The 12771-nt window shown below is 42.7% G+C and overlaps 1 protein-coding gene across 1 annotated transcript in view; it reads right to left on the bottom strand.

Moving 5' to 3' along the window:
- The window catches only part of LOC105895013 (gamma-aminobutyric acid type A receptor subunit gamma3), a 104370-nt gene that overhangs the window by 31016 nt on the left and 60583 nt on the right, over positions 1–12771 (bottom strand). Inside the window, exon 4 of the mRNA XM_031574515.2 lies at positions 2826–3046. Coding sequence (XP_031430375.1) covers positions 2826–3046 — 221 coding nt within the window. The remainder of the gene's footprint in view (positions 1–2825; positions 3047–12771) is intronic.

The following is a 12771-nucleotide window of genomic DNA, read 5'->3' as shown; positions in this document are numbered from 1 at the left end:
TAAAAAATGATGTCTAAGCAGCTGTTGTAATTGTGAAAATGGTGATGATGTTCAGGGGGTTTGAATACTTTTGCAAGGCCCTGCATGCTGTGGCTCTGACAGCAACACGCCCGCCATGTCATGTGCTTTTAGCAAGCAGAGCATCTTACAAGCAAGGAGAGCATTTCCATGTGCAACCAAGCTGTTCTCCCATCTCTCTTTCTCAGTACACAAAATCTATTTATTTATGAAGGAAGCGGCTGCAGGCACAAACTCCCATCACATCTGCTTTCATTATGCATGTCTGCGATATTGTTTACATATTGTCTCACAACAACAACAGAAAATCTGCATAGACAAAACTTAACCGCTCGGGTAGCCAAAGTTTTATACGCACATCCTGGGGAATTATATTTCTATCCAACATTTCATACCAGCCATGTCCATTTTAGCCTTGCACCTACTGTATCTACAGTGTGAAGATCTCTTGCCCAGTTGACAATCTTGATTCCCATTAATAATGGCCTTGTTCTCCTCTGGCTCAACAGGTGGTGATTGGCCTGAGGGCTCATATGCATCATGTCAAAGTATATGCCACTGTGAAAACAGAGACCCTAAAGTTTTAGGGCCTTCGAGTGGAAAATTAAGTAGATCTGTGAATTGATTCATGGGAAATTAGGGAGGTTGAGTCCCATGCATCAACAATAAGGGAAACTTAATGAAGTTTAAAAATGAATTCAGTTTAAGTTTGCAGTTAGAGGGTTAAGTTAAGGGTTAAATAAAGATGAATATGAGTTTAGTTTGATCATTTAAAGACTTTTGTGTTCCATTGTGGCTTCACTGGAATCTCTGCCCACTCCATCACTGATATATTTGGGGATAATTTACAGATGGTAAACACAAGTATGCGTAAATCTCATGCAGTTCTCATCTCTGCTTCCGATAAGCTTGGGACTTGTCCAGATAACAGGAAACGATAAATGAATGTGAATTTGTGGCTGCGAATTTGAGTCTGACCGGTGCCCTGACCTTCTGGATAATTCCCAAAAATACATTCAATTGCACTCCACTGATGTTGTCCCTGACTTCTACAGCATGTATAAAATAAAAAAAGTGTGTTTATTTATTAGGCTGATAAATAAGACCAGACGACCAGATTAGATCCGCTGAACTTTAGACGTCCCTGTTCTGGCTAAACTTTGCCTGGCTTAACTTAGTGTCACGCTGGTGGAGCTCGTCACTGACCCAGGCACACAGACCACAATGAAGTTGCAGTGGCATCTCGCATGTCTGGGCGCCACAATCTGCCAGTTTACCCAAGGACAAGCACAATCTGTGGCAGCATATCTGGGACTCTGTACCAAAGGCGTTTCAGTACAAAAGATGATTGAAGATTTGTTTGTCCTCTGGCCAAAGAGGAAAGCGCTTTCAGAGAAGCCTGTGTTTTTAATGGCTTCCACAAAGGCCCAGAACAGTCAGGATCTGTCAAATTTTATAATGGCCAAAGCTGTCAGGAGGTTGATGGCGCTGCTCAGACACCCAGGAGGGAATCTTTTGTGACACTGTAATATCAAAGTTATTAACAGCTGTGACAGTGACAACTCTACTGTTGTTTTTTTAGCAAGTTTATCTAATTTTATCTTTAACTGCCGACATTAAGGAGGAGAGGTGAAAGAAGAAAAAGAAGATCTTCATAGTCAAAGGAGCTTGTCACTAAAATGGTTGTTGATATTCTTAAACAAATACGCCATCTGGTTATTTTTTACACTTGGAAAGTAAAACAATCCAATTAGGCAGACTCCTCTGGTGGTCTCAGGAGAATCAGTCGCACCAACAGTCAAGGCCAAGGAGGAGGAGCTCACAGAGGGACAGACCTGAGAACCGACCCACCAGATGTCTCGTTAAGGACTATTTTTTTAAAATTTTTATTTGCATGTCATGTCCAGATGTCACCTCTCAAGCGTTAATATCCCATTCCCTGGTTTGCCCATCAGATTTACAAGGCCTGATTTACAACACTAATAAAAAACATGTTTGGCTTGGGAGCTGGCCGTGGTCCTGGGAATGCCATATTTACATTTACATTTAGCAGACGCTTTTATCCAAAGCGACTTACACGGAAACTGCATTTATACATCAGGAGCAGTTAGGGGTTGAGTGTCTTGCTCAAGGACACTTACACACTTGGTAAGGAGGAGTGGGGAATCGAGCTAGCAACCTTCCGATTACTAAACGACTCTTCTACCTCCTGTACCACTGTCGCTATATGACAGCCCCCTATGGATGAGGGGTAATATGAGCGGAGGATGAAATGGAGGAGGAGGAGAAAGGGAAGGAGGTGGAATGCCTAGCTACGCTGTGTGCCGTAGGGAGAAGTAAGGCAGGGTTATATCTACTGGAGTGGGGTGAGTGACCACTATCAATCATCCCCATGGGCTCCTCCTGAACTCTGAACTTAGAAAACATCACTTTTTGTAGGAGTAGCGATAATGTGAAATAACTTCCTGCTGATCACAGATCCTATGCTTTTAAGGAACTTTGAAAAACACTTTCTCACTAATACGTTTCGGACACATGTAATTGTTTGTGGGTGCTGGTTTGTGGTCTGTGGTATAAGTATAAGCAACTACATCTCACTTTAAATGTGTTATTAGAGGACAATAATAATGTAGTACAATAACTAGACAATGATAACTTTACACACACACGCACACGCACACGCACACCCACAGACACATACACACACACACACACACACACACACACACACACACACACATACACACACACACATACACACACACACACACACACACACACATACAAACAAAGGTCTGTAAAGTTACCTTAGTGTGTAGAGAATCTTTCCGTCGTTCCATATTCTCAGCAGCTGATTTGGTGTGGTAATCCAGTGTGAGTCTGCATTCTTTGAGTTCCTGAATATGGTGTCAGGCAGCCAAATAAGACCAACCATGTTGCTGTTCAGAGTCAATATTTTCATTGTGCTATTGTATCTAAGTCGGCTGTCTGTCCATGTCTGAGCGAAAATGATGTCGATTTGGTACTCCTGTAATAGAATCACAAAAGGAGAGCTAATCAATAAACGGAGCGCTTGTTGTTTGTAGCGAGACAGATGGCACTATACGAATTTGCATTAAAACCCATCAGACACTTGAAACAACAAACAACAACATAAAAGTCCAGTGCATCATCAGGCCATATAGGGGTGTCAGACTAGTGCATTGTCTCGTTTGGAATAAAGACAGTCATTTCTATTGATTTCCTGTCAAAACACCTGGAAAAATCCTCATCTTCTCAGATAATATGTTGAGGCATCCGTCTGTGGCCCTCAACCCTTATTTGTTCACAACACCAGTAGAGAACTCAGGGAGTCCTAATGGGAGATGACAGAACTTGCCTTCCACTACGAGCGCGGAGCATGGTGAAAATCAAACCAACGGATTTCAAACCCATCCATTTGCAAACACAGGCATCTGCTCCAGTGCTTATCTGAACGAGGCCTGCTAAGTACTGCATCATAATGCACTTATGTTCTATCATTTCCTGAACCATTGCAATTACCTCAGATCAGGCACCACCAGACAGCGACAAACATTACCAAATGTGTGTTAATGACACTTTCACCCTAGAGCAGCAAAATTAGGTACCAAAGTATCTGTTTACCAGGACATGTGGAAATAACGTCATATCCTAGTTTAATGTCAATTCCTAGTTAATCACTGGCGAGCATAGCTGTCTCATTACCACTAAGCTCTAAATGTACACCTCTCAAATCATCATTGCTGGCGAGCGTTCCCTGATGTTTAAGGGGAGGGAATTGTTGTATGTAGTACTCCAAGTGTGAGTGTCAGTACAATCAGTGCAACGCACAGTGGCAGGCAGAGGATCCTGAGGCAGGTGGCTGTTAGCATCTAGAACCCAGACTGCTAGATAAAAATAACTGAACTGCAACTAAAAAAAGAAAACACTTTTAGAAACACAAGTAAGTGATTTACTGAAGCTGAGTTAGCCCCAAGGCAGATGCCCCCACTATGTACACCATTACAGGAAATTGGACAGATTTGATAGTAATGTACAGTAATGGCTTGCAATGGCCATTTACATGTGGTGAAGACAATGACTGTGTTTACTTACAGCAGTTTAACACTGACCACTACAAAGTCGTCCTACAATAGAATTTTCACACATGGTTATGCATGATTGCCCATCTACTAATTAGCCATATGTAGTTACTCTTGCTGAAAATTTAAACCTAAACTCATCCGTTTGTGGATAAGACTGTCCTATATTATGTCATAATATGGACAAAGGAGATCTGAGGACGTGCTTTAAGAGATTTGTTAGGCTACCGATTAAATCCCCTTTCAAACGGTGAACTTTGTGAGTCGCAGTGGGACGCCTGCATCACGTGCTAACTCTGCATCAGTCTATGGCCGTCAGAGAAGTGTTGCTTTAATAGAATCTTTATATTCAGGATTTCTGATGTGGATCCCAGCCAAGCATGCTGATTTGGATGGAGGTCAGGATCAGCTTTTCGTTGCTTTAACAGGGATTACGCATTTGAGCGCTTGAGAAGGGAAGACCCAGAGACGAAGAAAAAAGAAAAAGAAAAAATGCAATAATGCATCACACAAGTATTTTCCCAGGCCTTGAAACCATTTGAGGATTTAGCGGGATACAGTGTCCATCCGATCGTACGAATTACACAGATTAGCAGAACGGTGCCTGCCTAGAAACCCGCTGAAACTGTATGTGACATCCTGCAGCTCGCTTGGTGAAATACCTCCAAAAGACCCATGTGGTGGGAGAGGACCCTGGAGTAGCTCTTAATAATGTATCGTGTTCAGGCACCAGTACTCAGCCATCCTAAAGTGACTTGTTAGCAGAGGCTCGGGCTTTCTCACATTGAGCTCCTACCAGAGTGGGAACACGGTGGAGATTTGAGCTTCTACCGGAGTGGGAACACGGTGGAGATTTGAGCCATCTGCTCCCCCTCTCCGACAGAACTTACATTTGGGGCGACAGGAGTCTCAATGCACATTGCTTGTCTGTTACCCGCCATACTTGCTGAAGATAGGCCACGGAGGCAAGAAAGTAAAAAAAGAAAGAAAGAAAGAAAAAAAGAAAGAAAGGGAGAAAGATAAAGAAAGAAATGGCGTGCCAAGGACAGCAGTTTTAGTCTACCCCTTAAAAGCAGATATTTGGATTTTTTAGCCCTCTGTCAGGGTTATTTTTTCTCCTCAAGGGCGTTTCAACACAAGGTACAGTAATGGCATTCCACATACACATAAGCAGTGGATGACATTTTGTCTTCATTAAACTACTTGCAGCCTGGGCTCTTAGTTAAACATTTTTTTTATCGATTTCATTACAGTAGAGTTGTGTTAATGATCTACTGTAGTGTCTGAGCAGGACTCTTCAGCTAGGTCATCCTCTTCCTCAGTCTCAGCCCTACATGGGTAATGGCTGTGTTTTCTCTGGAGAGGTATTTTACATAGGGTCTACTCTGACTATAATAGTGTAGATTCTGTACTTCCAACACCCTCTGTGTCACTCGGATCACCTGCTTGAGGAGCTTCCAGGAGTTCCCCAGATACGTGTTTCACAACGTAGATATTACAATGTCCACAGTCACATAAATCTGTGCTTAGTAAAAAATGTGATGGGAACAAAAGATGAACTCTAATGACTTAATCTGCCCTGCTGTTATAATACATTACTTTGTAACCTTTTCTGTTGTAACTTTGTCCATAAATGCCAGGTGTGCATGGATTATAAATGTCTTTTAATTGAAAATGAAATCCCCAACTGCAGATAATGCCAAACTAACATAATTACTAAATGTAATTTCCAAATGTAGAGAGACATGTTGTTCTGCCTATAAGGTCTCCATGTCCTGTGGGAAGAAAAAAACTAAAACTTTATTCGTAAATATTTATTTCCTCAGAGGAAATGATTGACATTCCACGTAGCAGTTTAAGTCCCAAAATGTAATATGTACATAAATAGGACCATGAAAATTTCCATTTCAAACGTTCGCCCTGATTAGTAACTTCCGGATAGGAAAAGAGGTTCGATTAAAATGTGTGGATGTGTCTGAAAAGGTCCTCGCGTCCTTATGGAAATGCTAGGTACGGACACTAATGGCCTCATTATTCATGCGCCCTTTGATGTTTGGACTCAGCCTTAAAACAGAGTCCAGCTAATTTACTCCTGCCGGTTCCTCCGTCTGGCCTTTCAGGGGGTTGACCTCACTTGTATTAAACACAAATGTTGGAACGGATTTCAGGGGACTAATTACGAGCACTGAAAAACTCTCTGACGATGTTAATGCACATCCAATCAGTGGTTCCAATCGACATGTCAGTGAGAGTGTATCAACTGCTTTGGTGCCTTCTCTTCTGGTGTCAGGTAATGCTGACTTATGATGACCTTGTCAGGGACGTGTTTACTGAATGCATTCTTGATCCATTGCAATAAATGTTTTCCCATGACAAAATGGCAGACGCTAACGTTACTGAAATGCAGTATGTTTTCATACGTCAAACCAATTGAGACAGCAAAATGTCTTTCAGTGGGTGTCTTCTGCCCTTTCTCCAGCCAGAGCACCTTAAAAATGGTTAGTCGCTGTCTATCGTTCTAAACCTGAACGTCACATGACCTTTCTCCGTATCACTGAACACCATCTTTTCACCACCTGTTTAAATGTAGCCGAAGCCAGAGGTCATGAGGATACACTTAATCGCTGTCTTTTGTGCGAAAGAGACAAAAGGTAGACAAGTGAATGAGGACAGCACTTCTCCTCGGGTCAAATAACCATCCAGGGGAGAGGAAAATAAACCGAAGTGTGAAGAGCTAAGATAAACAGAACTAATTTCAGCTGAAGCTTTTACAGCTGGGCACAGAAATACGCAGACGGTAAGTAAAGAAGAAAAAATAAAGACTAATACAGTCTGTTCTGCTCTTGTTCCTTTTATGATGCTGAACTGACCTTCAGGTTCTCTCCCAGGAGTTCTATTACAGAAGAGAGCATTCCAACTTTGCTGTCTTAACTTTGAAGTGAAAAAACTAAACAAGTTGAAAACCCTGGCCCAGTTTTCACAATAAGCCGATATCTAGACTGATACAGCGTGTATGCTACTAAACAATGTGTTGTAACAATTTGAGTTTTGAGCCCCAAATCAAAACTGAAGCCAAATCACAAAGTCCTCGCCAGTATAGTATAGTTTCTGTAGGTCAAGGCAAGGCATGGCAAGGCAAGGCAAGGCAAGGAAAGGAAAGTTTATTTATGTAGTACAATTTATACACATTAATTCAAAGTGCTTTACAGACGAGCAGATAAAGCACCATAGAAGGATAGTGAGGGGTCGGGGGCACGTAAAGGAGGTCATCTCAAACGCAGGCTGCGCTGGTCCTGACAGGTTTTTCCAGTGTGCCTGGTGGCTGAGTTTTGTGCCACTAAATGAACACATGATGTGTGACCGGGAGCTGACATCCCTAGTGTGGGGATCACTCACACACACACACACACACACACACACACACACACACACACACACACACACACACACACACACACACACACACACACACACACACACACACACACACACACACACACACACACACACACACACACATGATGTGTGACCTGGAGCTGACATCCCTAGTGTGGGGATCTTCCCAAACAAGCTTCTGCTCCAGTCATGAATACTTCATTCGCTGCGGTCACCCCCACGGACACAGTCCTGACAGATGTTTTAGAAAGACTGCACATCTTGCCATGTGAGCCACAGGACTTCTTCAAAATTCAGATCACAACATTTCACTACGGTCAGCCCATCAGCTGATAAAATCTGCTGGTTTCAGTAACAGTAAAGTGCTTCTATACAGTTGGGGGAATATTCAGTCCAAAATCTTGTTAAAAATCTGCAGAAAGTTAGGTTCTATCTTGCAACAACAGCAAGCATGAGTCATTGTTTATGATGGTGTCCATGATTCTTTTTTTATTTGTTTTTTTTCTAGGATGTTCTTCAGAAAAATAAAGGCACGCACTGCAACAACTGCACTGGAGTTAATATGTGTGGATATTTGATAAATCTTAAATTACCTAAACCTTAGACTTTTTTTGTGTTATTTGAAACCCTAGTGGTATCCTCAGTCTTGAAAATATTGCTATAAACCTAAAGCCCTTTTCATTTACTGTAACAGAATGATGACTATAGGCTATACTTTTATGTTGCAGTGAAATAAACTATAATCTTGCTAATATATTTACACATATTCTCAACCTGAGGCTGTGTAGGTCCATGAAATATGCAACAGAATATAAGCAGGTACCAGTGAAGCACTTACAAGCAACTCAGCACTTACAGCAGTGTAGTTCATCAAGATAAGCCCACACTCTGCACGATATACACCAAAATATCCCCCTTTTTTTGCAAGCTGATCATTTCTACATCCACTGATGAATCCACATATTCAACATGCACTTTGAGATATGTGCTGTAAACAGGAAGTTCCCTGTTGAGAATGCATATGGAATCAATTTTCTTTCTGAGCATGAAAAAAATACTAGTTTGAAAGGCTCTATTAAACCAGTAAATATCTTACTGATAACGAATGCATGAGGGTTTAACAAGAAAACAGTATGCAGATTTGTATCTTTAAGACAGCGTGATGATTGACTGAAACATAACAATTTGTGATAAACAAACAGCAGACCACCACTGAAATAAAAACAAGGAAATTAAGAACAAATGTAACAGATGTAATCACCCAATGTACCCATGCACCCTGCATCTGTAAAAACATTGCTCCAGCCTCACACTAAATGATTTTACGGAACTATTCAATTCTATTTCAGTGGGGAACAGGTTCTAGTATTCAGGGGGGGTTTTCCGTGACTGAAAGCGACGTTAGTCGTTACAGTAAATGGTTTAGCTCTAATTCCAGACAGTAAGGAATCATTTTCCAGCAGATTCCATGTCATTTGAGATGACCAGGTGAGCTCATAAATGATTTCCCTTTCCAAAGCCTGCCTCGAGTCGCCACCAGTCTCTCCCAGCCAGAATGGATTGCCTGGGAAGATCCATCGATACCCTGCAGCGTCCGACATCTTGTCTCATAACCCTATCACCATGATGCTGAGACATGCACAGTGCTTGCCTTTGATTTGTGTGTGGAAGTCCACATGGCATGTGATTTGATGGGGGGTATGCGTCCCCCTGGCGGTAATTAAAGTCTTTGTACCATTCATCATCTGTAACAGTGGGATGCCAGATGGCTGTGAAGGGGGGACGGGTGGTGGTGGTAGAGGGGGCAAGTCTACAAGGTCTTTTTGACGCTAAGGTCAGCAAAAGCACACAGGTGAGTGAGCAACACGTTTTGTTCCTCTAAGCATGACAGTGAAAAGTCCCGTGGCTATGGCAGATTTGGTGTGTGTTATTATTATGTACCAAAAACAATAAACAATCCAAAAATGCATGACAAAAAAAGAGACAACCTCACCTCTGTAAACCTTACTGTGGCAGAAAGAAAAAATACTCAAAGCATGCACTTGAAACAACTCAGCAACACAGAGAAGCCCCTCTGATGATTTCCCCCATATTTTCCATCCATCTGTCCTTGATGGTACTGAAACTGTTATGTGAATACAAACTAACCCTCACCCCAGTCCCTCCCAGCAGACACCCCAGTTCCCTCACAGCAGACACCCCAGTTATTCCTGTTAAAAAGGCCTCTCTTGTCCATATCTGTATGTTACATAGAAGATGTCCATGACAGGATGGCATGTATCCTGTGTTGCATTCACAGTGTAGCTAAATGAGCACTGCACCACTGCATCAGTGTCCAAGTCTGACAATGCAGAGGAAGGTGTGGTGGTGGTACAGCTATTTCTCTCTCTCCCTCTCTCTCCATCTCCCTCTCTCTCTCTCTCTCTCCCTCTCTCTCCATCTCCCTCTCTCCATGTCTCTCTCTCTCTCTATCCAAAGTACATGTGTTGGTGCTGCAGGTCTCGCAGTTCAGGGAGCGGCTAAGCTGAGCAGGGAGTGGATCATATTGAGAATGGCATCTGATGCTACAGTAGGAATACCCTAGGAGTCATGGGAGAAAACTCCACTCACTTTCACTCCAAGAGCCTCTTTCAAGTGAGGGGAAAGTGCTTACTCCGCTATTTTACTATGAACCCTCACTCTCCTCCCTTCCTCTCTCCCATCGCCCTCCAACTACCCTTCTCTCTATCCCCCCTTTCTTTCTATCTCCCCTATATCTCTTTTTTCTCTCCAAGCTTTTCCCTAATTCTCTTTTTTTTCTGTCGTTCCGCTTTCCTTTCTCTATCTGTTTCTCTCTCTCTCTCCTTCTTGCACCTTCTTTCTCAATGTTTTTTTTCTCCATTCTCTTTGACCCCTCTCCTTCCTCCCTCAACTCTCTCTGTCAGTTTCTCTCTCTCAACCCTGCTAAACAGATTTCCCCTGCTCTCTCTCTCTCTTTCTCTCGCCAAGGCTCTGTACATCAGCAGCCGTGACGTCGGAGAGGCAGGCTTCTCCCCGATCAGCTCCCTCTCTCTCTCTTCAGCTGGCGAGGGAGAGAGCGAGAACAACTAGGGCACCCCTGCGAGGCGTGGCTGTTTTGCCGGATAAATGTTGGCTCTGCAGCAAACGCCCCAAGCCTGCGCCAACCCCAAACCCCGGGCCAAAGAGATCTTAATATGCATTAACTGGCAAGCTTCCGGAAGCATCCTCGCCTGTCCTCTTTACCAACGCTCCAAAGGCCCCTCACTGACAGGGAACCATGGAGACGAAGTGTCACAGAGTCAAACTGAGGGGCCCAAGGTATTCATGGATACCATGTGACGTCACTGCGTTTAATCGCCGCCATCTTTGTGTCCAAAAGTCTAGCGGAGCGTCGGTCACAACACAGACAATAGTCGGTCACAACCCACAGAAAGTTAAAATTCCCTGCTTATGTTGTGCTGATGGATGCGACAATAGTCGCGAAAATTACCCAAAGAAACAATTTAATTGTATACCAAAAGATTAAGATCGGCGGAATAAATGATTGGCTGCAAATTAGAAGAGACAACTGGCAGCCAACATCTAACTTCAGATTGTGCAGTCAACACTTTGTATCTTCCTGCACCACTATCCACGGACATGTTGATTTTGTGTTCTGAGCCTGGGAATGACTGACATGTTATGTGAAATGCAGCACGTTGATACAATCGTGAATAATTGCTGTGTCTTATCAGAGCTTAACTCTCCTGAGCAAGCTAGAGTGCTAATAGTTAGCGAGCTGTTTAGCCCTCCACTAAAGGCTTTAGCTTCACCTAGCTAGCCCACATTGGCACTCTTAACCACAACTAAAATAAATCGGTTGATAATGGCTGTTTGAATTACTAAGATGTCCTGTATTGACATACATATTTTTTGTCTCCAGATGCCATATCTTGGTGTAGTTCACCCATCCTGCAACTGCATATTGATATGCATCTGTAATCTTGAAAGCCCTTAGGCTATCTCCGGTGTATGGGGATGGATTGTGTACAAGATAAATGTATACGTTGGGAAAAGACAGTTGGGGCAGGCTTTAAGGGACAAAATAAAGTTGAAGGTAATAAATATGGATCGCGGCCAATAATCAATGTTTTTTCTAAATATCGCTGTCTTTCTGTCTCATTTAGATGTGCTATGTTCGTAGTCATGACTGTTCGCTAGCTAACTATGATAGCTAACTAACTAACCACTAGAATTAGAAAATACTACATTTAAAAAGTCTAAATTTGAAGAACCTATCAATAGAAAACATTACTAGTATTATTTTATTAATATTATTATTATTACATTATTACTATATATTATTATATATGACTACCTAGCTACTATTGGGTACAAAAATCTTATAATACAACGGGAATAATGGTGGAGTCGGACACAAAGATGGCGGCAGGCTTCACGGAAGTGACGTCTTTGGTACCCATGAATAGAGGCTCCAGCTCCTGCAGATCAGCTGTACTGTTGAACTAAACAGGGGGAGCAGTGGCATAAATTAGTCTTACTGGGCCCCAGTTCAAGGTATTTCTAGACTTCCTTCTCCCCCTGCACAGGGGACCATTCGTCTGCCATGAACCCCACTTGATGGGAAATGGTCTGCATTTATAATGTGTTTTTATTTACTCATAGAGCACTCGAAGTGCTTTACAGATTAAAGCCTCAGACATCTACCCATTCACACACTGATGGCAGAGGCTACTAACTAATGTGCCAACCTGCACATCGGGAGCGGGTTGGGGGTTCAGTGTCTTGCTCAAGGACACCTCCACACTTGGTGAGAAGATCGGGAGAGCTGGGATCGAACTAGCAACCTTGCTTCATTGCTGAAGTCCCGAACCACTATCGCCCCTTCAGTGTGGGATTTGTAATTGTAATGGCCAAGTAGAATTCTGGCTGCACTGACTAGACTTAAGTGCCTGAGGTGGAGTGAGGTGCAGACAACACTGAAGTTGTGGGTTCGATTCCCAGGGAGAACACATAGTGAGAAATGATGCACCCCAAAGGCACTGTAAGATGGGCTTCATACAAGGCATCTGCTAAATGAATAGATTTGGTAAATGTTAACAAGAGCTCCAAGCATCAACCAGGGCAATGAACTCAGTTTCTTGGAGGACCTTCTCTAAAATCGCCAATTAATTTCATGTGCCAAGACTTCTCATCTGTTTCTATTCAGTCCCCTTTGGATGTGATGTTAATGTCACTGAATGCCTTTAACTAT

The sequence above is a fragment of the Clupea harengus genome, chromosome 10 (assembly GCF_900700415.2).
Source record: "Clupea harengus chromosome 10, Ch_v2.0.2, whole genome shotgun sequence".
Taxonomy (NCBI): Eukaryota; Metazoa; Chordata; class Actinopteri; order Clupeiformes; family Clupeidae; genus Clupea; species Clupea harengus.
Note: the sequence above shows the minus strand (reverse complement) of the source record. Positions and strands in the feature narration are given on the sequence as shown.